General features: G+C 47.6%; 1 protein-coding gene across 1 annotated transcript in view; it reads right to left on the bottom strand.

Annotated features, from left to right (window-relative positions):
• Positions 1-26,288, bottom strand: part of galnt2 (UDP-N-acetyl-alpha-D-galactosamine:polypeptide N-acetylgalactosaminyltransferase 2) — a 168,442-nt gene that overhangs the window by 5,628 nt on the left and 136,526 nt on the right. Inside the window, exon 13 of the mRNA XM_072498458.1 lies at positions 14,772-14,855. Within this exon, the coding sequence (XP_072354559.1) occupies positions 14,772-14,855 (84 nt within the window). The remainder of the gene's footprint in view (positions 1-14,771; positions 14,856-26,288) is intronic.

Consider the following 26,288-nt stretch of genomic DNA (forward strand, 5'->3'; position numbering starts at 1 on the left):
TAAAGAAAATGTGGCAGCTAATTTACATATATGGTCCCATATGGTTTAGCATAGTGGGCTAAACAGCTGGCTTGTAATGCAGAACAAGGCAGCAGCACGGTTGAATTCCCGTACCAGCCTCCCTGAACAGGTGGCGGAATGTGGCGACTAGGGGCTTTTCACAGTAACTTCACTGAAGCCTACTTGTGACAAGCGATTATTATTATTATTAGATCCAAAGTGATAATCATTTAGTAATGTTAATAGAGGGACCAATATTAGTCAGGACGCCAATAAAAACATTCCTGCTCTTCTTCAAATAGTACTGTGGGGGTCTTTTATACTTGCCTGAGCGTGGATGGGACCTTGGTATACTGACTCATCCGAAAGATGTAGAAGTGAAAGAATGTTCACCTATTTTTTAAATTTAAGGTACCCAATTTTTCCAATTAAGAGGCAATTTGGCATGGCCAATCCACCTACCCTGCACATCTTTGAGTTGTGGGGGTGAGACCCACGCAGACATGGGAAGGATATGCAAACTCCACACGGACAGTGACCCAAGGCCGGGATTGAACCCAGGTCCTCTGCTAACCACTGTGCCGCCTGAGAATGCCCATCTTAATGGGACAAGAACTGCGGTAAAGTTTCTGCTGTAGGTAAATGAAGATAGGGTTGAATTCTCCAGTCCCCCAGCCCCATCATTACTCCCACTGCTTGTCAATGGGATTTCCCCACTGAAGCCAGCCTGTGCTGCCAAGAAACCTACAGGCAGGGGTGCACTGCAGGCGGGAACAGTGAATCGCAACCGCCGGAGAATTCCGGTCATAATGGAAAACGAGGACCGGTGTGCTTATGAGCAACATCTCTATAGTTGCGCGTGTGCGTAAATAGGTTTGCATGCACAGATGCATTTGTATATATGCGTGTGTGTGTTTGCGTACCTGCTTGTGTACTTATACAAAGCCTCTCCTCAGGGTGACTGGGGCTTTGTTCCTGCCTTGCAGTCCAGTCAATCAAAGACACTGCACAAGGGCCCTGGCTTGGCTAGGTGTGTGGTATAATCCGTGTGGCTCATCTGTAAAAAAAACACCAACTGCGACTGCCCCCCTCTCTACCTTAGCCCACAGAGACCAGACTCTAAGTTTGTACTTAAGTCTTTTAAAACAAACAGGCACTAAATATCACAAACACTAGTGTGACATATGTATGAAAACAAGGTACATACAGACACAGAAATGGTGACAGGCTAAAAATAAGAACAGCAAAGTAATGGAGGTTTTTATAAACAGGAATTTCGGAACTATATTTAAAGGGGGCAACCAGACAAAAGGTAAGTAATCACCAGAAATACTGTGAATGCTGGAAATTTGAAGTGTAAATGAAAAGTGCTGGGAACATTCAGCAAGTTGGCAGCATCTGGTTCTGTTGTAACCTCCACCATACTCAGTTTCATCTCTTTACTTGTCCCATTAACACATTTCTTATGCCATGTAATCTCTCCTGCCTTCTACCAAATCACTGGTCTTGCCGTTCATTCTGTTCTTTCTCCCCTCTTTTCTCGACTCTGTGCTTGCTTAAAACCTCCAACATCGTCCAACACGGATGAGAGGTCACTGACTTGAAAGGTTAACTGGTTTTCTCTCTCCACAGATGCTACCAAACGTGATGAGCATTTTTAGTGTCTTCTGTTCTTAGATGAGCTAAGTAATCACTTTGCATGAACTGGCTTTGCTAATAGAAACAGAGTAGGAAGTCGAGGCATTTTCCATCTGCTTCTTTTATCTGTATGGCCAGTCTGGTTCCTTCCCCCCTCTCACATGCTTTTTAATCAGTTACATCTCCTTGCACCATTCTCTAGAGAGGTTGGTGTGGCTACCTATTGTCAGGCTTCTGCCTGTGCATTGTAACTGCCTGGTAGAAAGCACCAAAACTTGGAATCATTCGCGTCTTTCTAACATACCAACTGGTAAGTAGCTCAATTTCCACCCTGCCAGACTAATTCTTGCTGGGAATCCTGGACAGTCCTATGCTAGACAATGGACATCTTGGTGATTTAATGCCTAGTCAACAAACTTATTTGCATCTCAGATTAGATCACCGATCTTTACATCAATAAAGCTGTTCCCTATACTCCACCAAGTGTCTCCCACTTAAACGTGTTGTTGTGAACTGGGAAGGAAGGGGTTTGAATGTTAGCAACTCTTGAGTTATTACAGTCCCCAACACTTAGCTGCTTGTATCAGCCAAAAAGTGAACTTTTCATTAATTTTATTTTTATTTCAAGTGAAGCCAAGCATCCAGCAGAGGGCAGTAGAGCGGAGCTGCTGATTGGCTGTTGCGGGGGCAATTTGCATACATTTGTTGTGCTCACCCTAACTTCAAGGTGTACCTGAGCAAGAGACCCTAGCTGTTCAAGTGAAGACAAGCATCCAGCAGAGGGCAGTAGAGCGGAGCTGCTGATTGGCTATTGCGGGGGAAGTTTGCATACATCTGTTGTGCTCACCCTAATTTGAAGGTGGTTTGTGCAGGAGCTGTTGTCAAGTGACACTTAAACCCGAAACACTTCTTCAGTGTTTCACTCCCTACCCCCTCCTCTAACCAAAAAAAACCCGCTGTAAAGATCAAGAGGAAGGCTCGAGGGCAGGTAGAAGTAGAAAGAAGTTGAACCGTGATGTCACAGCCTGCAGGTAAGGGATTGGCTGGTGACTGGTAAGTAGTTTTTCTTTTATTTTCCCTCCGGTTTTATCGTGCGGGGCGCAGAGGTTGCTGAGTGAGTGCTTGCTGAGAAGGGGCGTGAATAACAGGTAAGCTCTTTCTTTTTTTTTATCTAGAGGGGATGGCAGGGAAGGTAGTGCACTGTTCCTCCTGCAGAATGTTTGAGGTGAGGGACGCCGTCAGTGTCCCTGCTGATTTCATCTGTGGGAAGTGCACCCATCTCCAGCTCCTCAGAAACCGCATTAGGGAGCTGGAGCTGGAGTTGGATGAACTTCGGATCATTCGGGAAGCAGAGGTGGTCATAGATAGAAGCTTCAGGGATGTAGTTACTCCGAAGAATAAAGATAGATGGGTGACGGTGAATGGGGCTGGGAGGAAGCAGTCAGTACAGGGATCCCTGTGGTCGTTCCCCTTAGTAACAAGTATACCGCTCTGGATACTGTTTGGGGGGGGACGGGACTTACCAGGGGTAAGCCATGGGGTACAGGTCTCTGGCACAGAGTCTGTCCCTGCTGCTCAGAAGGGAAGGGGGGAGAGGAGTAGAGCATTAGTCATTGGAGACTCCATAGTTAGGGGGATTGATAGATTCTGTGGGAACGAGAGAGACTCGCGGTTTGTGTGTTGCCTCCCAGGTGCCAGGGTGCGTGATGTCTCGGATCGTGTTTTCGGAATCCTTAAGGGGGAGGGGGAGCAGCCCCAAGTCGTGGTCCACATAGGTACCAACAACATAGTTGGAAAAGGGATAGGGATGTAAGGAAGGAATTCAGGGAGCCAGGGTGGAAACTTAGATCTAGGACAAACAGAGTTATTATCTCTGGGTTGTTACCCGTGCCACGTGAAAGCGAGACGAGGAATAGGGAGAGAGAGGAGTTGAACACGTGGCTAGAGGGATGGTGCAGGAGGGTTTCAGATTTCTGTATAATTGGGGCTCATTCTGGGGACGGTGGGACCTCTACAGACGGGATGGTCTACACCTGGACCAGAGGGGTACTAATATCCTTGGGGGAGGGGGGGGGAATTTGCTAATGCTCTTCGGGAGGGTTTAAACTAGTTCAGAAGGGACTTGGGAACCTGAATTGTAGCTCCAGTATACAGGAAGTTGAGAGTAGTGAGGTCATGAATAAGGTTTCAAAGTTGCAGGAGTGTACCGGCAGGCAGCAAGGTGGTTTAAAGTGTGTCTTCTTCAATGCCAGGAGCATCCGGAATAAGATGGGTGAACTTGCGGCATGGGTTGGTATCTGGGACTTCGATGTTGTGGCCATTTCGGAAACATGGATAGAGCAGGGACAGGAATTGTTGTTGCAGGTGCCGGGGTTTAGATATTTCAGTCAGCTCAGGGAAGGTGGTAAAAGAGGGGGAGGGGTGGCATTGCTAGTCAAGGACAGTATTACGGTGGCAGAAAGGACGTTTGATGAGGACTCGTCTACTGAGGTAGTATGGGCTGAGGTTAGAAAAAGGAAAGGAGAGGTCACCCTGTTAGGGGTTTTCTATAGGCCTCTGAAAAGCTCTAGAGATATAGAGGAAAGGATTGGAAAGATGATTCAGGATAGGAGCGAAAGCAACAGGGTCGTTCTTATGGGGGACTTTAACTTTCCAAATATTGACTGGAAACGCTATAGTTCTACTTTAGAGGGGTCCGTTTTTGTCCAATGTGTGCAGGAGGGTTTCCTGACACAGTATGTAGATAGGCCAACGAGAGGCGAGGCCATATTTGATTTGGTACTGGGTAATGAACCAGGACAGGTGTTAGATTTGGAGGTAGGTGAGCACTTTGGTGATAGTGACCACAATTCGATTATGTTTACTTTAGTGACGGCAAGGGATAGGTATATACCGCAGGGCAAGAGTTATATCTGGGGAAAGGCAATTATGATGCGATGAGGCTTAGGATGCATCGGATGGAGAGGAAAACTGCAGGGGATAAGCACAATGAAAATGTGGAGCTTGTTCAAGGAACAGCAACTGCGTGTCCTTGATAAGTATGTACCTGTCAGGCAGGGAGGAAGTGGTTGAGCAAGGGAACCGTGGTTTACTAAAGCAGTCAAAACACTTGTCAAGAGGAAGAAGGAGGCTTATGTAAAGATGAGACATGAAGGTTCAGTTAGGACTTTCGAGAGTTAGAAGTTAGCTAGGAAGGACCTAGAGAGCTAAGAAGAGCCAGGAGGGGACATGAGAAGTCTTTGGCAGGTAGGATCAAGGATAACCCTAAAGCTTTCTATAGAAATGTCAGGAATAAACGAATGACTAGGGCCAGTCAAGGACAGTAGTGGGAAGTTGTGCTTGGAGTCCGAAGAGATAGGAGAGGTGCTAAATGAATATTTTTCATCAGTATTCACACAGGAAAAAGACAAGGTTATCGAGGAGTATACTGAGATTCAGGCTACTAGACTAGAAAGGGCTTGAGGTTCATAGGGAGGTGTTAGCAATTCTGGAAAGTGTGAAAATAGATAAGTCCCCTGGGCCGGATGGGATTTATCCTAGGATTCTCTGGGAAGCTAGGGAGGAGATTGCTGAGCCTTTGGCTTTGATCTTTAAGTCATCTTTGTCAACAGGAATAGTGCCAGAAGACTGGAGGATAGCAAATGTTATCCCCTTGTTCAAGAAGGGGAGTAGACAGCCCAGGTAACTATAGACCAGTGAGCCTTACTTCTGTTGTGGGCAAAATCTTGGAAAGGTTTATAAGAGATAGGATGTATAATCATCTGGAAAGGAATAATTTGATTAGAGATAGTCAACACGGTTTTGTGAAGGGTAGGTCGTGCCTCACAAACCTTATTGAGTTCTTTGAGAAGGTGACCAAACAGGTGGATGAGGGTAAAGCAGTTGATGTGGTGTATATGGATTTCAGTAAAGCGTTTGATAAGGTTCCCCACGGTAGGCTACTACAGAAAATACGGAGGCATGGGATTCAGGGTGATTTAGCAGTTTGGATCAGAAATTGGCTAGCTGGAAGAAGACAAAGGGTGGTGATTGATGGGAAATGTTCAGACTGGAGTCCAGTTACTAGTGGTGTACCACAAGGATCTGTTTTGGGGCCACTGCTGTTTGTCATTTTTATAAATGACCTGGAGGAGGGCGTAGATGGATGGGTGAGTAAATTTGCAGATGACACTAAAGTCGGTGGAGTTGTGGACAGTGCGGAAGGATGTTACAAGTTACAGAGGGACATAGATAAGCTGCAGCGCTGGGCTGAGAGGTGGAGTTGTGGACAGTGCGGATTATCATAGAATTTACAGTGCAGGAGGAGGCCATTCGGCCCATCGAGTCTGCACCGGCTCTTGGAAAGAGCACCCTACCCAAGGTCAACACCTCCACCCGATCCCCATAACCCAGTAACCCCACCCAACACTAAGGGCAATTTTGGACACGAAGGGCAATTTATCACGGCCAATCCACCTAACCTGCATATCTTTGGACTGTGGGAGGAAACCGGAGCACCCGGAGGAAACCCACGCACACACGGGGAGGATGTGCAGACTCCGCAGACAGCGACCCAAGCCGGGATCAAACCTGGGACCCTGGAGCTGTGAAGCAATTGTGCTATCCACAATGCTACCGTGCTGCCCCGTGCGGAAGGATGTTACAAGTTACAGAGGGACATAGATAAGCTGCAGTGCTGGGCTAAGAGGTGGCAAATGGAGTTTAATGCAGAAAAGTGTGAGGTGATTCATTTTGGAAGGAATAACAGGAAGACAGAGTACTGGGCTAATGGTAAGATTCTTGGCTGTGTGGATGAGCAGAGAGATCTAGGTGTCCATGTGCATAGATCCCTGAAAGTTGCCACCCAGGTTGAGAGGGTTGTTAAGAAGGCGTACGGTGTGTTAGCTTTTATTGGTAGAGGGGTTGAGTTTCGGAGCCATGAGGTCATGTTGCAGCTGTACAAAACTCTGGTGCGGCCGCATTTGGAGTATTGCATGCAATTCTGGTCGCCGCATTATAGGAAGGATGTGGAAGCATTGGAAAGGGTGCAGAGGAGATTTACCAGAATGTTGCCTGGTATGGAGGGAAGATCTTATGAGGAAAGGCTGAGGGACTTGAGGCTGTTTTCGTTAGAGAGAAGGTTAAGAGGTGACATAATTGAGGCATACAAGATGATCAGAGGATTGGATAGGGTGGACAGTGAGAGCCTTTTTCCTCGGATGGTGATGTCTAGCACGAGGGGACATAGCTTTAAATTGAGGGGAGATAGATATAGGACAGATGTCAGAGGTAGGTTCTTTACTCGGAGAGTAGTAAGGACGTGGAATTCCCTGCCTGCAACAGTAGTGGACTCGCCAACACTAAGGGCATTCAAATGGTCATTGGATAGACATATGGACGATAAGGGAATAGTGTAGATGGGCTTTAGAGTGGTTTCACAGGTCGGCGCAACATCGAGGGCCGAAGGGCCTGTACTGCGCTGTTATGTTCTATGTTCTAAGTTGCCGGTTCTGCACTGTAAATTCGATGTCTATGTCAATAGCTTTTTAGGTGTTCGAGTAGAACCAGATGTGTTTATTCATTAGTTCACACCATGTTCAGGTCCATTGAATGCAGGAACAAACTTATCTTTTGTGTACCGAAACTCTTCTAATCCCTTTTAAATGATGTGAGTTTATATTTTGTATTAAGCACTGACTGTGTTCAAAGAAAGTTAGTTGCATTGCATGCAGTTTTGTTTTATTCATTACTGATCTACAGCAGTCTTCATAATTGAGTTGTGTGGTAGTGGCACCCCATTATACTAGCCGTCGTGCACAGTGGGAAAATCATGTTCACAATAACATCTGGAATATATCATGGGGGCTGCAGTTAGGAAAAAAATAACAAGCACCTCTCTGAACATACAAATTAAGAACAGGAGCAGACTATTCTGTCCCTCAAACCTGCTCCGCCATTTGAGAAGTTCATGGCTGATACCTCAACTCCATATTCTGCCTCCTTTTGACTCTCCTGTTCATCAAGAATCTACCCATCTCGGACTTCCGGATGCGGCAATGACCAGCTGAGTCGCACGTTTCGGCACCTCCCGTTGGAACGGACTTTTGGGCTCTTGATAGGAGCCCCAACGGCAATTTAAACGGCCAAAATCACTGTGCGGTAAACCAGAAGGGAATCCCCCCGGACACACATGGAAAAAGGAGAGGATAGCGGCCGGATTGCAGAAGATCCTCTGGAGCAGCGGCAAGGAAGGGAAGCTCGAAGCAAGATGGCGTCGGAAGGTAGCCGTTTGTTATAGGGCCCGGAGCAACAAGAGTTCCTGCGGCGCTGTGTGGAAGAGCTGAAGAAGGAGTTGAAGAAGGAAGTGTTGGCCCCGATATTACAGGCGATTGAAGGGCTAAAGGAGGAGCAGAGGACCCAGGAGCTGGAGCTTTGGGTCGTGAAGGCAAAGACTGCTGAAAACGAAGATGAAACACAGGGCCTGGTGGTGAAGACAGAGATGCACGAGGCACAACACAAAAGGTGTGTGGAGAGGTTGGAAGCACTGGAGAATAATTCGAGGAGGAAGATTTTAAGAGTCCTGGGTCTTCCCGAAGGCGCAGAGGGGGCGGACGTCGGGGCATATGTAAGCACGATGCTTCACTCGCTAATGGGATCGGAGGCCCCGACAGGCCCTTTGGAGGTGGAGGGAGCCTATCGAGTTCTGGCACGAAGACCAAAGGCTGGAGAAATACCTCGAGCTATAGTGGTGAGGTTTCTCCGCTACAACGACAGAGAGACGGTCCTCAGATGGGCGAAGAAAACTCGGAGCTGTAGGTGGGAGAACGCGGTGATCCGCGTATACCAGGATTGGAGTGCGGAGGTGGCGAGAAGGAGGGCAAGTTTCAATCGGGCTAAGGCGGTGCTTCACAAAAAGGTTCAATTTGGAATGTTGCAACCGGCGAGACTGTGGGTCACACACCAAGGGAAGCACCACTACTTTGAGACGGCAGAAGAGGCGTGGACATTCATTGTGGACGAGAAGCTGGAATAGTCTGGCGAGAGAAAGAGCTTCTGGGACAAAGTGGTGGGGTGATTATGTGGGGTGAGGGAAAAAGGGGGGGGGGGGGGGGGGAGGGGAGATGATTTTTCAATTTGTTAATTCTTTAATCCTGTAACTTTTCTCTCTTCCCCATGTTGGGGGGGGGGGGGAGAGAATGAGGAACTGTGGGCGCTGGTGGGAAGGAAAGGGGAAGAAGGGAAATGCGCCATTAGGGGCGGGGCCGAGTGGGAAACGCGGGCTTTGCTCCCGCGCTATGGTAATTGTGGCGGGAACAGGGGCGCAGGAAGGAGGGGGCCTCGCACAGTGGGGGCCGAGGGCAAGGGGGGAAGCCGAGGTCAGCCACAGTTCGCTGACTTCTGGGAGCAACATGAGGGGTGCAACTACGCTAGAGGGGGATCTAGCGGGGCGGGGGGGGGGGGGGTTAACTGGGTTGCTGCTGCTAAGGAGAAGGGGGAGCTGTTATGGGATGGGGTGGTCGAGACGGGGGGGGGGGCACCGTCGGTGGGATATACAGGTATGTGGGAACCGGGTGAGGAGCTGGGTTAAAAAAGGGGATGGCTAGTCGACAAGGGGGGAGGGGGTAAAAAGCCCCCCAACCCGGCTGATCACGTGGAACGTGAGAGGGCTGAACGGGCCAATTAAAAGGGCACGGGTACTCGCACACCTAAAGAAATTAAAGGCAGATGTGGTTATGTTGCAGGAGACGCACCTGAAACTGATAGACCAGGTCAGACTACGTAAAGGATGGGTGGGGCAGGTGTTTCATTCGGGTTTGGATGCGAAGAACAGGGGGGTGGCTATCCTGGTGGGGAAACGGGTACTGTTTGAGGCAAAGACCATAGTGGCGGATAGTGGGGGTAGATATGTGATGGTGGGTGGCAGATTGCAAGGGGAGGCGGTGGTTCTGGTGAACGTATACGCCCCGAACTGGGATGATGCAAATTTTATGAGGCGTATGTTGGGGCGTATCCCGGACCTGGAGGCGGGAAAGTTGGTAATGGGGGGAGACTTCAATACGGTGCTTGATCCAGGGCTGGACCGGTCGAGGTCCAGGACCGGGAGGAGGACGGCAGCGGCCAGGGTGCTCAAGGACTTCATGGAGCAGATGGGAGGACTAGACCCCTGGAGATTTATTAGGCCTAGGAGTAAGGAGTTCTCATTTTTCTCCCATGTTCACAAGGTATATTCACTGATAGACCTTTTTGTCTTGGGAAGGGCACTAATTCCGAAGGTGACAGGGACGGAGTATACGGCCATAGCCATTTCGGACCACGCTCCACATAGGGTAGACCTGGAGGTAGGAGAGGAAAAAGAACAGCACCCACTCTGGAGAATGGATATGGGCTTATTGGCGGATGAGGGGGTATGTCTAAGGGTGAGGGGGTGTATCGAAAGGTACTTGGAGCTTAATGACAACGGAGAGGTTCAGGTGGGAGTGGTCTGGGAGGCGTTGAAGGCGGTGGTCAGAGGGGAACTGATATCCATAAGGGCACGTAAAGGGAAGCAAGAGGGTAAAGAAAGGGAGCGATTGTTGAGAGAACTTCTGAGGGTGGACAGGCAATATGCAGAGGCACCGGAGGAGGGACTGTACAGGGAAAGACAAAGGTTACATGTGGAATTTGACCTGCTGACCACGGGTAAGGCAGAGGCACAGTGGAGGAGGGCACAGGGTGTACAGTATGAGTATGGAGAGAAGGCGAGTCGGCAACTGGCCCACCAATTGAGGAAGAGGGGAGCGGCGAGGGAGATAGGGGGGGTGAGAGATGAAGAGGGAGAGATGGAACAGGGAGCGGAGAGAGTGAACAAGGCATTCTATGAGAGATTATATAAGGCTCAGCCCTCGGAAGGGAAGGAGGGAATGATGTGTTTCCTGGATCAGCTGGAATTCCCGAAGGTGGAGGAGCAGGAGAGGGCATGACTGGGAGCACAGATTGAGATGGAGGAGGTGGTAAAGGGGATTGGGAGCATGCAGGGGGGAAGGCCCCGGGACCGGATGGATTCCCGGTGGAATTTTATAGGAAATATATGGACTTACTGGCCCCGCTTTTGACGAGAACCTTTAATGAGGCCAGGGAAAGGGGGAAGTTGCCCCCGACTATGTCGGAGGCGACGATATCGCTACTTTTGAAGAAGGAGAAAGACCCGCTGCAGTGTGGGTCCTACAGGCCCATTTCCCTTTTGAACGTAGATGCTAAGCTCCTGGCCAAGGTGATGGCGACGAGGATAGAGGACTGTGTCCCGGGGGTGGTCCACGAGGATCAAACTGGGTTCGTTAAGGGGAGACAGCTGAACACGAACATACGGAGGCTGCTAGGGGTGATGATGATGCCCCCACCAGAGGGGGAGGCGGAGATAGTGGTGGCGATGGACGCCGAGAAAGCATTCGACAGAGTGGAGTGGGACTATCTGTGGAAAGTGTTGAGGAGATTTGGTTTTTGAGAAGGGTTTATTGGATGGGTACAGCTGCTATATAGGGCCCCGGTGGCGAGTGTGGTCACGAACAGGCAGAGGTCTGACTACTTCCGTCTTTATAGAGGGACGAGGCAGGGGTGTCCCCTGTCTCCGTTACTGTTTGCATTGGCAATTGAGCCCCTGGCCATAAGACTGAGGGGCTCCAGGAAGTGGAGGGGAGTACTCAGGGGAGGAGAAGAACACCGGGTATCCTTGTATGCAGATGATTTATTGCTGTGTGTTGCGGACCCAGTGGAGGGGATGCCTGAGATAATGCAGACACTCAGGGAGTTTGGGGAATTCTCGGGGTACAAATTGAATATGGGGAAGAGTGAGTTGTTTGTGGTGCATCTGGGGGAGCAGAGCAGGGGAATAGATGATTTACCGCTGAGGAAGGTAACAAGAGATTTCCGGTACTTAGGGATTCAGATAGCCAGGAGTTGGGGAACCTTACATAGGCTTCATCTAACACGATTGGTGGAACAGATGGAGGAGGATTTTAAGAGATGGGACATGGTGTCCCTGTCACTGGTGGGTAGGGTGCAGGCGGTCAAAATGGTAGTCCTCCCGAGATTCCTTTTTGTGTTCCAGTGCCTCCCGGTGATGGTCACGAAGGCTTTTTTCAAGAAAATCGAGAAAAGTGTCATGAGTTTTGTGTGGGCTGGGAAGTCCCGAGAGTGAGGAGGGTTTTTTTGCAGCGTAGCAGGGATAGGGGGGGACTGGCACTACCGAGCTTAAGTGAATACTACTGGGCCGCCAATATCTCAATGGTGTGTAAGTGGATGGGAGAAGGGGAGGGAGCGGCGTGGAAGAGATTAGAGATGGCGTCCTGCAAAGGAACCAGCCTACAAGCACTGGCGACGGCGGGGTTGCCGTTCTCCCCGAAGAAATACACCACAAGTCCAGTGGTGGTGGCAACACTGAAAGTTTGGGGGCAGTGGAGACGGCATAGGGGAAGGACGGGAGCCTCGGTGCGGTCCCCGATAAGAAATAATCATAGGTTTGTCCCGGGGAGAATAGATGGGGGATTTGGAGCATGGCAGAGAGCTGGGATTGTGCAACTGAGAGATCTGTTCTTAGACGGGACGTTTGCGAGTCTGGGAGCGCTGACGGAAAAATATGGGTTGCCCCAAGGGAATGCATTTCGGTACATGCAACTGAGGGCTTTTGCGAGGCAACAGGTGAGGGAATTCCCGCAGCTCCTGACGCAGGAGATTCAGGATAGAGTGATCTCAGGGACATGGGTGGGGGGTGGTAGGGTGTCGGATATATACAGGGAAATGATGGACGAGGGGGAGATCATGGTGGATGAGCTGAAGGGAAAATGGGAAGAAGAGCTGGGAGAAGAGATTGAAGAGGGGCTGTGGGCAGATGCCCTACGTAGGGTAAACTCTTTGTCCTCGTGCGCCAGGCTAAGCCTGATACAATTCAAGGTTTTGCACAGGGCGCATATGACCGGAGCAAGGCTCAGTAAATTTTTCAGGGTAGAGGATAGGTGTGGGAGATGCTCGAGAAGCCCAGTAACCACACCCACATGTTTTGGTCATGCCCGGCACTGCAGGGGTTCTGGGTGGGGGTGGCGAATGTGCTTTCGAAGGTGGTGGGGGTCCGGGTCGAGCCAAGCTGGGGGTTGGCTATATTTGGGGTTGCAGAAGAGCCGGGAGTGCAGGAGGCGAGAGAGGCTGATGTTTTGGCCTTTGCGTCCCTAGTAGCCCGGCGAAGGATATTGCTTATGTGGAAGGAAGCCAAACCCCCGGGCGTGGAGACCTGGATAAATGACATGGCAGGGTTTATAAAACTAGAACGGATAAAGTTTGCACTAAGGGGTTCGGCTCAAGGGTTCACCAGGCGGTGGCAACCGTTCATTAACTACCTCGCAGAACGATAAAGGAAATGGGAAGGTAACAGCAGCAACCCAGGGGGGGGGGGGGGGGGGGCTCGGGTGGGTCCTCAGGGGTGTTTTTGTATAGATATTTGTACTTGGTTATGTATATTGGATTGTTTGATTTTATTATCTGGAGAGTTATTATTTTTGTTATGGCAGTTGCCATTTAGTTTATATATTATTTATTTATTTGTTAAAAACGGTCACTGTTATTTATATTGTTTTATTGTTGTAAAAAGGGAAAAACCTTTGTACTTTTTTTTTTGGCCAAAAAGTTTGAATAAAATATATTTTTTTAAAAAAGCATCTACCCATCTCTGTCCAACAATATTCACTGACCCTGGCTCCACCACTCTTGGTGCGGAGGGCTCCAAAGACTTGCAAACCCTCAAGAGAAAAAAAGTCTAGCCCTCTCGACATGAATGCTAACATTGCATTTGCCTTCCTAACTGCCAACTGAACCTGCACGTTAACCTTAAGAGAATCTTGAACTAGGACTCCTAAATCCCTTTGTTTCTGATTTCCTAAACCTTTTCCCATTTAGAAAATAGTCTATGTCTCCATTCTTCCAATCAAAGTGCATTACCTTACACTTTTCCACATTGTATTCCATCTGCCACTTCTTTGCCCACTCTCCTAGCCTGTCCAAGTCCTTCTGCAGCCCCCTTGCGTCCTCAATACTACCCGTCCCTCTGCATATCAACTGCAAACTTGCCAACAGTACCCCCAGTTCCTTCTTCCAGATCGTTAATGTATATTGTGAAAAGTTGTGGCCCCAACACCAACCCCTGTGAAACACCGCTAGTTACCAGCTGCCATCCTGAAAAAGACCCCTTTATCCCCACTCTCTGCCTTCTGCCAGTCAGCCAAACCTCTGTCCATGCCAGGATCTTACTCGTAACACCATGGGCTCTTAATTTATTTTTATTTTTTTTAATTTAAAATTCTTTTTTTTTTCCAAGGGGCAATTTAGCGTGGCCAATCCACCTACCCTGCACATCTTTGGGTTGTGGGGGTGGAACCCACGCAGACAAGGAGAGAATGAGCAAACTCCACACGGACAGTGACCCGGGGCTGGGATTGAACTGGGTCCTCGGCGCCGTGAGGCTGCAGTGCTAACCACTGTGCCACCGTGCCAGCCGGCTCTTAACTGATTTAACAGCCTTTAACAGCACCTTGTCAAAGGCCTTCTGGAAAACTAAACAGATCAAGTCCACTGGTTCTCCTTTATCTAACTTCCTTGTTACCTCCTCAAAGAACTCTTAACAGATTTGTCAGACATGACCTCTCCTTGACGAAGCCGTGCTGACTCAGTCCTATTTTACCATGCACTTCCAATTACTCCGCAATCTCATATTTAATAATGGACTCTAAAATCTTACCAACGACCAAGGTCAGGCTAACTGGCCTATAATTCCCATCTTCTGCCTCCCTTTTTAAACAGGGGTGTTACATTAGCCATTTTCCAGTCCTCTGGAACCCTCCCTGCCTACAATGATTCCTGAAAGATTACATCCAATGCCTCCACAATTTACTCAGTTATCGCCTTCAGAAGCCTGAGGTGTAGTCCATCCGGTCCAGGTGATCTATCCATCTTCAGACCTTTTGTTTCCCCCACAATTTCTCCTTAGTGATGGCCACTGCACTCACCTCTGCCCCTTGACCTTCTGAGAACAGTACAGGTTAAACATTTGAAACTTATTCAGAGCACTTTACCATACAGAAATTTATCATAGATATCAGCCTTGGAGAATCAGAACTGGATGAGAAACCTACCTTAGCTCAGGATAAACATTTTCCAGGTACCACTTAAATGGTTTACAGGCCAGTTTCTTCTTCAGTTCTAATCTACTCTGAATGCTGTGCAAAAAAGAAAATATTTTTTATTTATATAGCGCCTTACATAGCCTCAAGAAGCCCCAAAGTTCTTGAAGTCAATTGTGTACTTTTAAAGTGCAGTCACATTGTAATGTACGAAATGTGGCAGCCAAGCTCCCTCAAACAGCAGTGTGATAATCATCAGATAATCTGCCTCAGTGATGTTAGTTCAGGGACACCAGGGACAATGCCCCTGATCATCTTCAAATAATGCCCATGGGATCTTTTCCATCCATCCAAAAGAGCAGATCCAGCCTTAGTTCAACATCTCATCTGAAAGATTGCACCTTCAACAGTGCAGCATTCCTTCAGTACAGCACAGTGAAGTCAGATTCAAAAGACATAATTTCATAATAAAGGAAAAAGGTCATCCAATAACACAATTCAGTATTCTCCTTCAATAACTCAAACTTGCAAGTTATTTACAACTTTGTTACAGATCACACAGAAAAACAAAAATTGAAATCATTTATAAAGCCCTGAACATTGCTGGGCAAAAGTGGTTTTGAAGCTCCACTATTAGGCTTTTCTTTGCCTCATGTCTGGATTTATTGTAGACTAATTGATTGCTATGTTGCATCAACAATTCTATGACCACTTTTTGTATTTGTTCCTAGGATGTGGACATCGCTGGCTGGGCCAGCATTTATTGCCCATCCCTAATTGTCCTCATGAACATGGTGCTGAACTGCCTTTTTGAACCGCATGGTGCAGGTACACCTACAGTACTGTTAGGAAGGGAATTCCATATTTATGACTCCAATGAAGGAACAGCAATTTTATTCCAAGTCAGGATGGTGAAACATGGAGAGTTATTTGCCAGTGGTGATGTTATCATTTGCCTGCTGCCCGTGTCCTAGATATTTTTTGTAAATTCATTTCTTTTTTAAAAAATTTGTTTTTATTCAAAATGTTTACAAAATTTTACAAACCACTACAGAAAGAAAGCAACAAAAACATAATAATAATAATAAAGAAAAGCAAAAGGCGAATTAACAACTTAAAACAAGGTGGGGTATCTGCCCTTTACCAGTGAAATCTATCCACCTCCTCCCCCTCTGGTTTGCTGCTGCTGCTGACCTCCACTTTAATGTTCCGCGAGAAAGTCAAGGAACGGTTGACACCGCCTGGAGAACCCCTGCAAGGACCCTCTTAAGGCAAACTTTATCCTTTCCAAACTTAGAAACCCAGCCATGTCACTGACCCAAGTCTCCACACTTGGGGGTTTCGCGTCCCTCCACATTAACAAGAGCTGCCTCCGGGCTACCAAGGAGGCAAAGGCCAAGACTCCGGCCTCTTTAGACTCCTGCACTCCCGGATCTTCTGACATCCCAAATATCGCTATCCCCCAGCTCAGCTTTACCCGAGTGTCCAAGACCTTTGACATAGCCTTTGCAAAGCCTCTCCAAAATTCTGTAAGTGCCGGGCATGCCCAAAACATATGGACATGGTTTGCTGGGCTCCCTGATCACCTCACACAACTGTCCTCTACCCCAAAGAACTTGCTCATTCTCGCCACTGTCATATGCGCCCGGCGCACCACCTTAAACTGAATCAAGCTAAGCCTGGCACAAGATGAGTAGGAATTGACCCTGCCCAGGGCATCTGCCCACAGGCCCTCAGCCAGCTCTTCACCCAGCTCCTCCTCCCACTTGCCCTTCAGCTCTTCCACCGAGGCATCCTCCACCTCCTGGTATATGTCCGATACCTTTCCGTCCCCTACCCACATGCCCGAGACCACCCTGTCCTGTATCCTCCGGGCCGGTAGCAGCGGAAATTCCCCCACCTGCTTAACCTTTAGGGTTAAGGAAAATCCCAAGGCTTTTTACACTTACATAAAAAGCAAGAGGGTAGCCAGGGAAAGGGTTGGCCCACTGAAGGATAGGCAAGGGAATCTATGTGTGGAGCCAGAGGAAATGGGCGAGGTACTAAATGAATACTTTGCATCAGTATTCACCAAAGAGAAGGAATTGGTAGATGTTGAGTCTGGAGAAGGGGGTGTAGATAGCCTGGGTCACATTGTGATCCAAAAAGACGAGGTGTTGGGTGTCTTAAAAAATATTAAGGTAGATAAGTCCCCAGGGCCGGATGGGATCTACCCCAGAATACTGAAGGAGGCTGGAGAGGAAATTGCTGAGGCCTTGACAGAAATCTTTGGATCCTCGCTGTCTTCAGGGGATGTCCCGGAGGACTGGAGAATAGCCAATGTTGTTCCTCTGTTTAAGAAGGGTGGCAGGGATAATCCCGGGAACTACAGGCCGGTGAGCCTTACTTCAGTGGTAGGGAAATTACTGGAGAGAATTCTTCGAGACAGGATCTACTCCCATTTGGAAGCAAATGGACGTATTAGTGAGAGGCAGCACGGTTTTGTGAAGGGGAGGTCGTGTCTCACTAACTTGATAGAGTTTTTCGAGGAGGTCACTAAGATGATTGATGCAGGTAGGGCAGTAGATGTTGTCTATATGGACTTCAGTAAGGCCTTCGACAAGGTCCCTCATGGTAGACTAGTACAAAAGGTGAAGTCACACGGGATCAGGGGTGAACTGGCAAGGTGGATACAGAACTGGCTAGGCCATAGAAGGCAGAGGGTAGCAATGGAGGGATGCTTTTCTAATTGGAGGGCTGTGACCAGTGGTGTTCCACAGGGATCAGTGCTGGGACCTTTGCTATTTGTAGTATATATAAATGATTTGGAGGAAAATGTAACTGGTCTGATTAGTAAGTTTGCAGACGACACAAAGGTTGGTGGAATTGCAGATAGCGATGAGGACTGTCTGAGGATACAGCAGGATTTAGATTGTCTGGAGACTTGGGCGGAGAGATGGCAGATGGAGTTTAACCTGGACAAATGTGAGGTAATGCATTTTGGAAGGGCTAATGCAGGTAGGGAATATACAGTGAATGGTAGAACCCTCAAGAGTATTGAAAGTCAAAGAGATCTAGGAGTACAGGTCCACAGATCACTGAAAGGGGCTACACAGGTGGAGAAGGTAGTCAAGAAGGCATACGGCATGCTTGCCTTCATTGGCCGGGGCATTGAGTATAAGAATTGGCAAGTCATGTTGCAGCTGTATAGAACCTTAGTTAGGCCACACTTGGAGTATAGTGTTCAATTCTGGTCGCCACACTACCAGAAGGATGTGGAGGCTTTAGAGAGGGTGCAGAAGAGATTTACCAGAATGTTGCCTGGTATGGAGGGCATAAGCTATGAGGAGCGATTGAATAAACTCGGTTTGTTCTCACTGGAACGAAGGAGGTTGAGGGGCGACCTGATAGAGGTATACAAAATTATGAGGGGCATAGACAGAGTGGATAGTCAGAGGCTTTTCCCCAGGGTAGAGGGGTCAATTACTAGGGGGCATAGGTTTAAGGTGAGAGGGGCAAAGTTTAGAGTAGATGTACGAGGCAAGTTTTTTACGCAGAGGGTAGTGGGTGCCTGGAACTCACTACCGGAGGAGGTAGTGGAGGCAGGGACGATAGGGACATTTAAGGGGCATCTTGACAAATATATGAATAGGATGGGAATAGAAGGATACGGACCCAGGAAGTGTAGAAGATTGTAGTTTAGTCGGGCAGTATGGTCGGCACGGGCTTGGAGGGCCGAAGGGCCTGTTCCTGTGCTGTACATTTCTTTGTTCTTTGTTCTTTCTTTGTTTGCTTCCTCACGAAAGCCCGGACCTGCAGGTACCTAAAGGTATTCCCTGGGGGGAACCCAAATTTCTCTTCCAGCGCCCTCAGGCTAGCAAAAGTCCCGTCAATAAACAAGTCCCCCATCCTTTTAATACCTGCTTAGGAACCCACCATCTATTCTACCTGGAACGAACCTGTGATTGTTTCGTATCGGGGTCCAGACTGAGGCCCCTACCATACCCCTGTGCCGTCTCCACTGACCCCAGATCCTCAATGTCACCATCACCACCGGGCTCATGGTGTACCGTGTTGGCGGGAGCGGCAGCGGTGCCATTATCAATGCCCCCAGGCTAGTATCCCTGCAAGACGCCTCCAACCGTTTCCACGCTGCCCCCCCCTCCCTCTACTACCCATTTCCGAATCATGGATGTATTCGCTGCCCAATAATAGCTGCAGAGGTTCGGCAGCGCCAGCCCACCCCCACCCCGACTGCGCTCTAAGAACAGTTTGTAAATTAATTTCTTATGGGATGCGGGCTTCTCTGGTTAGGCCAGCATTTGATCCGCATCCCTAATTACCCTTAAGAAGGTGATGATGAGCCACCTTCTTGAACTACTGCAGTCCATGTGGTGTAGGTACATCCACTGTGCTGTTAGGGAGGGAGCGCCAGGATTTTGACCCAGTGAGTGAAGGTGATATATTTTAAAGTCAGGATGGTGAGTGACATGAAGGGGAACTCCCAGGTGGTGGAGTTCCCGGGTATCTGCTGCCCTTGTCCTTCTAGATGGCAGTGGTCGTGAGTTTGGATGGTGCTGCGTAAGAGCCTTGGTGAGTTCCTTCAGTGCATCTTCTACATGGTACACATGACTGCTACTGAGCATCAGTGGTGGAGGGAGTGAATTCTTGTGGAAGGAGTGCCAAGCAGGCTGCTTTGTCCTGGATGGCGTCAAGCTTCTTCAGTGCTGTTGGAGCTGCACTCATCCCGGCAAGTGGAGAGTATTCCATCACACTCCTGACTTGTGCCTTGTAGGTGCTGGACAGGGTTTGGGGAGTCAGGAGGCGAGTTACACACCGCTGGATTCCTAGCCTCTGACCTGCTCTTGTAGCTACAGTATTTGTATGGATAGTCCAGTTCAGTTTGCGGTTAATGTTAACCCACAGGATGTTGACAGTGGGGGATTCGGTGATGGTGATGCCATTGAATGTCAAGGGGTGATGGTTTGATTCGCTCTTACTGGAGATGGTCATTGCCTAGCACTTGTGGCACAAATATTACTCGGCGCTTGTCAGCCCAAACCTGGATATTGGCTGCATTTGCACATGGACTGCTTCAGTGTTTGAGGAGTCGCAAATGGTGCTGACTATTGTGCAGTCATCAGCGAACAACGCCGCATCTGACCAAATGTTGGAAGGTCGGTCATCGATGAAACAGCTGAAGATGGCTGATAGTGATATACTGAGCCTGAAATGACGGACCTTTGTGCCAGGTATAACTCCAACCAGTGGAGAGTTTTTCCATGATTCCCATTGACTCCATCTTTGCTAGAGCTACTTGATACCATACCTGATCAAATGCTGCCTTGATGTCAAGGGCAGTTACTCTCACCTCATCTCTGGCATTCAGCTCTTTTGTATGTTTGAACCAAGGCTGTAATGAGGTCAGGAGCTGAGTGACCCTGGCAGAACCCAAACTGAGAGTCAGTGAGCAGGTTATTGCTGAGTAGGTGCTGCTTGAAAGCACCGTTGCTGACCCCTTCTGTCACTTTACTGATGATTGAGAATAGACTGATGGGGCGGTAATTGGCTGGGTTGGATTTGCCCTGTGTCCAGGACATACCTTTTCCGCATTGTCGGATGCCAGTCTTGTAGCTGTACTAGAGGTAGTTGTGGTAGCGAGCTCGTGGACAGACTCCACGATAGAAGAAAAGCAAGACTCCAGAGCGCAGTCCTTGCACACACAAGACGTGACTCCAGTGTCACAAGCCTCCGCAGCGAGCTCTTGGACAGCCTCCATGATAGAAGCAACACAAGACTCGACGCGCAGTCCTTGCAGGAACAAGACCATGAGGGTCTAGCAACCTCCTTTGACCAACTAGCAGCAGACGATGCAAGTCTGCCATGCTCAAGTAAACAGCAAGAAGACTATGACAGTCTACCACGCTCCAGTGCACAGCAGGACGACCATGACGGTCTATCATGCTACAGTGAAGAACAAAGCGACAATGACAGTCCAAGCCCAAATGAAGGACAACAGCAAGACAATGACAGTCCACCCACATTACTTGCACCACCAGATGAAAAGTCTGACAATTTACCCAACCCAAGTGAACAACAAGCAGCTACTGAGGATCTACCCACGGTATGTAAGACGAGTGACGACAGCATCCCACTTCCCATGCAAGATGTGCATAGTGACAGACCTCAGCTAGTGTGTACAGAGGCACTCGACGATCACTGTGAGACCACTGGTGACTCCGGTGACACCATGATACTTCCACCCTCATTCGCTCGAACCTCTCCACAAGTCAATGCATTCCTGCATGTTCCGACTCCAGACGTGCAGCTTCAAGAAATCTCAGCTGACTCCAGTGAACCTGCTAAGACTCCGGATGGGGAGCATCAACAAACCAACACTGACTCGGTTAAAACAGACCAGACTCCAGATGGGGAGCAACCAAACGCCGACTCTGATTCACGCAAGCCAGACTTTACTCCAGACAGGGAGTGCCGCAACCTCAGTGATGACACGCTCAGGGTGTCAGCAGATGCCACAACGACAGGAGATGGATCACTTAACAATTACACTGGGTCAGTAATAACAAGCAGCGGCTACAGTCCAAGAGGAATACACCAATATTCACCACAGCTATATCCACACATTTTTTCCACACCAGCAGTGCAGCCAATGACAGCTCATGCTGGACAAACCCAGTATTCAGGCATGCAGCAGCCAGCAGTCTCTGCAGCATATTCTCAAACAGGCCAGCACTACGGATTACCCACTAATGGAATCAAGACCGAAGGAGGACTACCGCAAGCGCAATCTGCACTACAGACTGGATGCCTTAGTTACAGCCCAGGATTTGCTGCACCCCAGCCTGGCCAGACGGCATATTCCTATCAGATGCAAGGTTCTAGTTTCACACCATCACCAGGTATTTATGCGAGCAGCAATTCTGTTTCGAATTCGACAAGCTTCAACGGTTCTCAGCAGGATCACCCTTCCAGCACAGCATGTGGCCAGAACCAGTATGTACAGTCTTATCCAACTTCAACATATGGCACATCCATGACCTTGAATGATACTGTTGATAGTACCTCTTCAAAGTCAACACCTTATCAGCTACAAGGTGCCATCCGACAGCACCATCACAAACATCAAAAAAAGAAAAAGACTCCAAATCAGACAGCAAAGTGATTTGACCACTTCTTGGTTCCTGTGGCACAGGGACGTTGATGGCGTTCATAACCAAGAGAGACTTTTGACCATGATGATTGATGGTTTTTGGACTCACACGAATGATTTGGACTTATTATTTAATCACTGTTCCCATGACTTGTATATACCTTACCTTATCTACCTGTTCTTTGTTCAATTTTCTCAAAGTGTGCAGAAAAAATGTAACATATAAAAAAAGGGGGATGTGGTGATGTGCATCAATGTAAATACATGTAGGCTAGCTAGACACTAGAGGGAGCACAAGAGACATCACACACACACACATTCAACCAATAGATCAAGTAGATAGGACACGACCAATAGACATTCACGATACACAAGGAGATGACACGACCACAGGGGGGCATTACACCAACACATATATAAGGACACTGCGCACATGATCTTCCTCTTTCCAGTGGAGACGGTCAGTGAGCAAAGTCACAGGGTTGATTCAATATTACACCCACCACGTGGATTGCAGCAACTGGTTAGTCAGTCTGGGTAGCTATAGTAGGATTAGCAGTAGTGTCGGACCCAAGTAATAGAAGTGTAAATAGTTTAATAAACGTGTTGAAGTTATCTCCACGTCTGAACCTTCCTTTGTCAAGTGCACCACAAGGAAGCCGCTTATGTTACACCTACAACATAACAAATCAGTAGTAGAGTTTGTGAATAGAATACAGATCAATATAATCATATAATAATCTTTATTAGTGTCACAAGTAGGCTTACATTAACATTGCAATGAAGTCACTGTGATAGGATGACTGACTTGACCTGGATGGTGTTGAGTGTTTTGAGTGTTGTTGGACCTGCACTCAGGCAAGTGGGGAATATTACATCAAACTCCTGATTTGTGCCTTGTAGATGGGAGACAGGCTTAGGGGAGCAAAGAGGTGGATTCACTTACTGAAGAATTAGTGAGCCTCCGACCTGCTTTTGTAGACACAGTATTTATATGGCTAGTCAAGTTAGCTTTCTGGTTAATTGTGATCCCCAGGATGTCGATGATGGGAGATTCATCAATGTTCATACCATTGGATGTTAAGGGAGATGGTTGATTTCTTTCTTGTTGGAGGTGGTTATTGCCTGGCACTTGTGTGCCACAAATATAACTTGCCACCTATCAGCCAAGCCTGAATGTTGTCCAGGTCTTGCTGCATAGGGGCACAGATGGCTTCATAATGTGAAGAACTGTGAATGGAACTAAACACTCATCAGTATATTGAGCACTCAGTGGTAATGAACAATCAACAGTGAACATCCTCACTTATGGTTTTATGGAGGAGGGAAGATCATCAGTGAAATATCTGAAAATGGTTGGGTCCAGGGCACAATATCTTGGTGCTCACTGACCTACAAACACCACAACCATCTTCTTTTGTGCTACGTATGACTAGCCAATGTAGGGTTTCCTGCCTGATTCCCATTAACTTCAATATTTCTAGGGCTCTTGATGTCACACTATGACAAAATGCAGCCTTTATGTCAAAGGTAGTCCATCTCCCCCACTTATAGATTTCAACTCTTTTGTCCAAGTTTGAAACAGGGCTGCAATGAAGTCTGAGCCGAGAGATCCTAGCAGAACACAAAGTGAACATCAGTGAACAGGTTATTGCCTGATAGAATAGTTGACAAGACCTTCCATCGTTCTGATGCTCGAGAGTAGACTGGGGTGTAGTAATTGGCTGAAGTGGATTTGTCCAGCTTTTGGTTGAAAAGACATATCTGGGCAGTTTTCCACAATATTGGGTAGATACCATTTTAGTACCGGTGTTAGGGGCGTGGCTAGTTCCAGAGTACAAGTCTTCAGTATTACTGCCAGAATGTTATCAAGGATCAAAGTATATGCTGTATCTTGTGCACTCAGCCTTTTCTCAATATCAAGTGAAGTGAATCGAATTGGGTGAAATCAGGCATATGCAATGCTGGGGAATCCAGTTGGAGGTTGAGATGGAACATCTACGCGGCATTTCTGGCTGAAAATCGTCGCAAATGCTGCAATCTTATCCTTTTTACTGATGTCCTGGGCTCCCTGATCATTGAGGATGCAGATGTTTGTGGAACCATCTCCTCCTGTTAATTGTTCACACCATTCACAACCGGATTTTGCAGAATCTGATCTGTTGATTATGGGATAATTGTAGCTCTATTACATCTTTAAGCATGCATGTAGTCCTATGTTGTAGCTTTACCAGGTCAGTACCTCATTTTAAGGTATGCCTGGTGCTGCTCTTGGCGTACTCTCCTACACTCTTCATTGAATCAGGTTGGCACTCTGGTTTGACAGTAATAGCAGTGTGAGGAATATTCTGGGCCATGGGGTTACAGATTATGAATGCAATATTTCTGCAGCTGTAATAGCCTACAGGGATGTCCAGTTTTGAGCTGGCAGATCTGTTTGGAATCTGCCATTTAACAGAGTGACAGTGATACACAACACAATGGCATGTATTGTCAGCGAGAAGATGAGTCTTTCATCTCCACAAGGACTGTGTAGTGGCCATCCCATTCACTACTGTGATGGACAGATGCATTTGCAAGAGCAAATTGGTGAGGAAAAGATCAAGTAGACTTCCCTCTCTTGTTGGTCCCCTCGTTATCTGCTGCTGCATTTATTTCCTTCAGGACGCGGGCAACTCTATCAGTAGTGGTGCTACCCAGCTACCCTGTTGACAGACACGGACGTTCCTCACTCAGAGCACATTCTGTGCTCTTGCTACCCTCAATGCTTCTTCCAAATGATGTTCAACATGGAGGAATTCTGATTCATGAGTCAAGGGAGGGCAGTAGGTGATAATCAGTAGGAGGTTTCCTTGCCCATGTTTGACCTCATGCTGTGAAACTTCATGGGGTCCACTATCAATGTCTGTACACCACTGCCCTGCCGTCTGACCTGCCAGTGGGATAATGGAGGAGACTGGGACATTAGTTGTAAGGTATGATTCGATGAGTAGGACCAGGTCAGGCTGTTGTTTAACAAGTTCATGGGACAGTTCTCCCAATTTTGGCATGGGTCCCAGATATTAGTAGGGACGATTTTGCAAGGTCAACCAGGCTAGATGTGGTTTTGTAATTTTCACGGCCTAGATCGATGCCAAGTGGTCTGCCCAGTTTATTCTGATCTGACTTTTTTTGTAGTGGTTTGTAGTAAGATGCAACTTATATATAAGATTGAAGATCCTGCGGGGTCTTGACAGGGTGGATGTGGAGAGGATATTTCATTTCGTGGGAGAATCTAGAAGCAGACTCGATGGGCCAAATGGCCTCCTTCTGCACTGTAGGGATTCTATGATTCCAACACGGAGTCACTAAAAATAAGGGGTCACCCATTTAAGACAGATGAGAATTTTTTTCTGTCTCAAAGGGTTGTGATTCTTTCCAACTCTTTTCCTCAAGAGGCAGTAGAAACAGTGTATTTGAACATTTTTAAAGCAGCGGTAAGTAGATTCTAGATAAGCAAGAGGGTGAAAGGTTATGGAGGTAGGCAGGAATATGGGGATGAGGTTATAATCAGATCAGCTATGATCTTATTGGATGGCAGAGCAACTCAAGGGGCTGAGTGGCCTACTCCTGCTCGTAATTCCTATGTTTGATACAAATTGATGGCTTGTTTCACCATTTCAGAGGGTGGTTAATTGTCAACCAAACACTGCGGATGGAGAGTCAAAATAGGTCACACTGGGTACGGTCAGTAATTTCCTTCCATGAAGAAGGACATTAGTGAACCAGATTATCATTGTAACATGTAACTACCAGGGTGGTAGGAGGGGAAGTAGATGATCATGGTTTATCTTTATCTAGCAATTCTTATGTACTTAAGGTATCCTTATTTACAAATTTTACTCAGTTTTGGGATTATAACAACGTGAACTGGGAGACTTGGTAGGTCTTTGGCCCTTCTTGATTCATGACGATTGGTTTTCCTTCTCCTATACTGTTCCTCCTCCTTCTCTTCCTTAGATTTATCTTATTGTTGCCCAAGGCAGAATGAGAGGACCACATGTTTTTAGATTGCTAACTATGGCCTTTTGAGGTCCAGAAAATTAGCATTCAAGATTGCCTTCTTCATTGAATATATCAAATCAGAGTTCCCCAATTATCCACCTATTAGCACCGCAGTGACTACTGAATCTAATGGTTGAAATTAAACCCAATTAATGCTATTTATCCTGGCCAGATTATTTCCCAAAATTAAGCAAAAGGAATTATGAGCACTAGCAACATTAACTGCACTTGTACTCCCTTGAGTATTGAAAATTAAATGGTGATAAATCAAGATGTTTCAGGTGATTAAAGGAGTTGATAGGGAAAAATGATTTCCTCTGGTGGGTAAATCGAGA

This window comes from Scyliorhinus torazame, chromosome 4, assembly GCF_047496885.1.
Source record: "Scyliorhinus torazame isolate Kashiwa2021f chromosome 4, sScyTor2.1, whole genome shotgun sequence".
In the NCBI taxonomy this organism is placed as follows: Eukaryota; Metazoa; Chordata; class Chondrichthyes; order Carcharhiniformes; family Scyliorhinidae; genus Scyliorhinus; species Scyliorhinus torazame.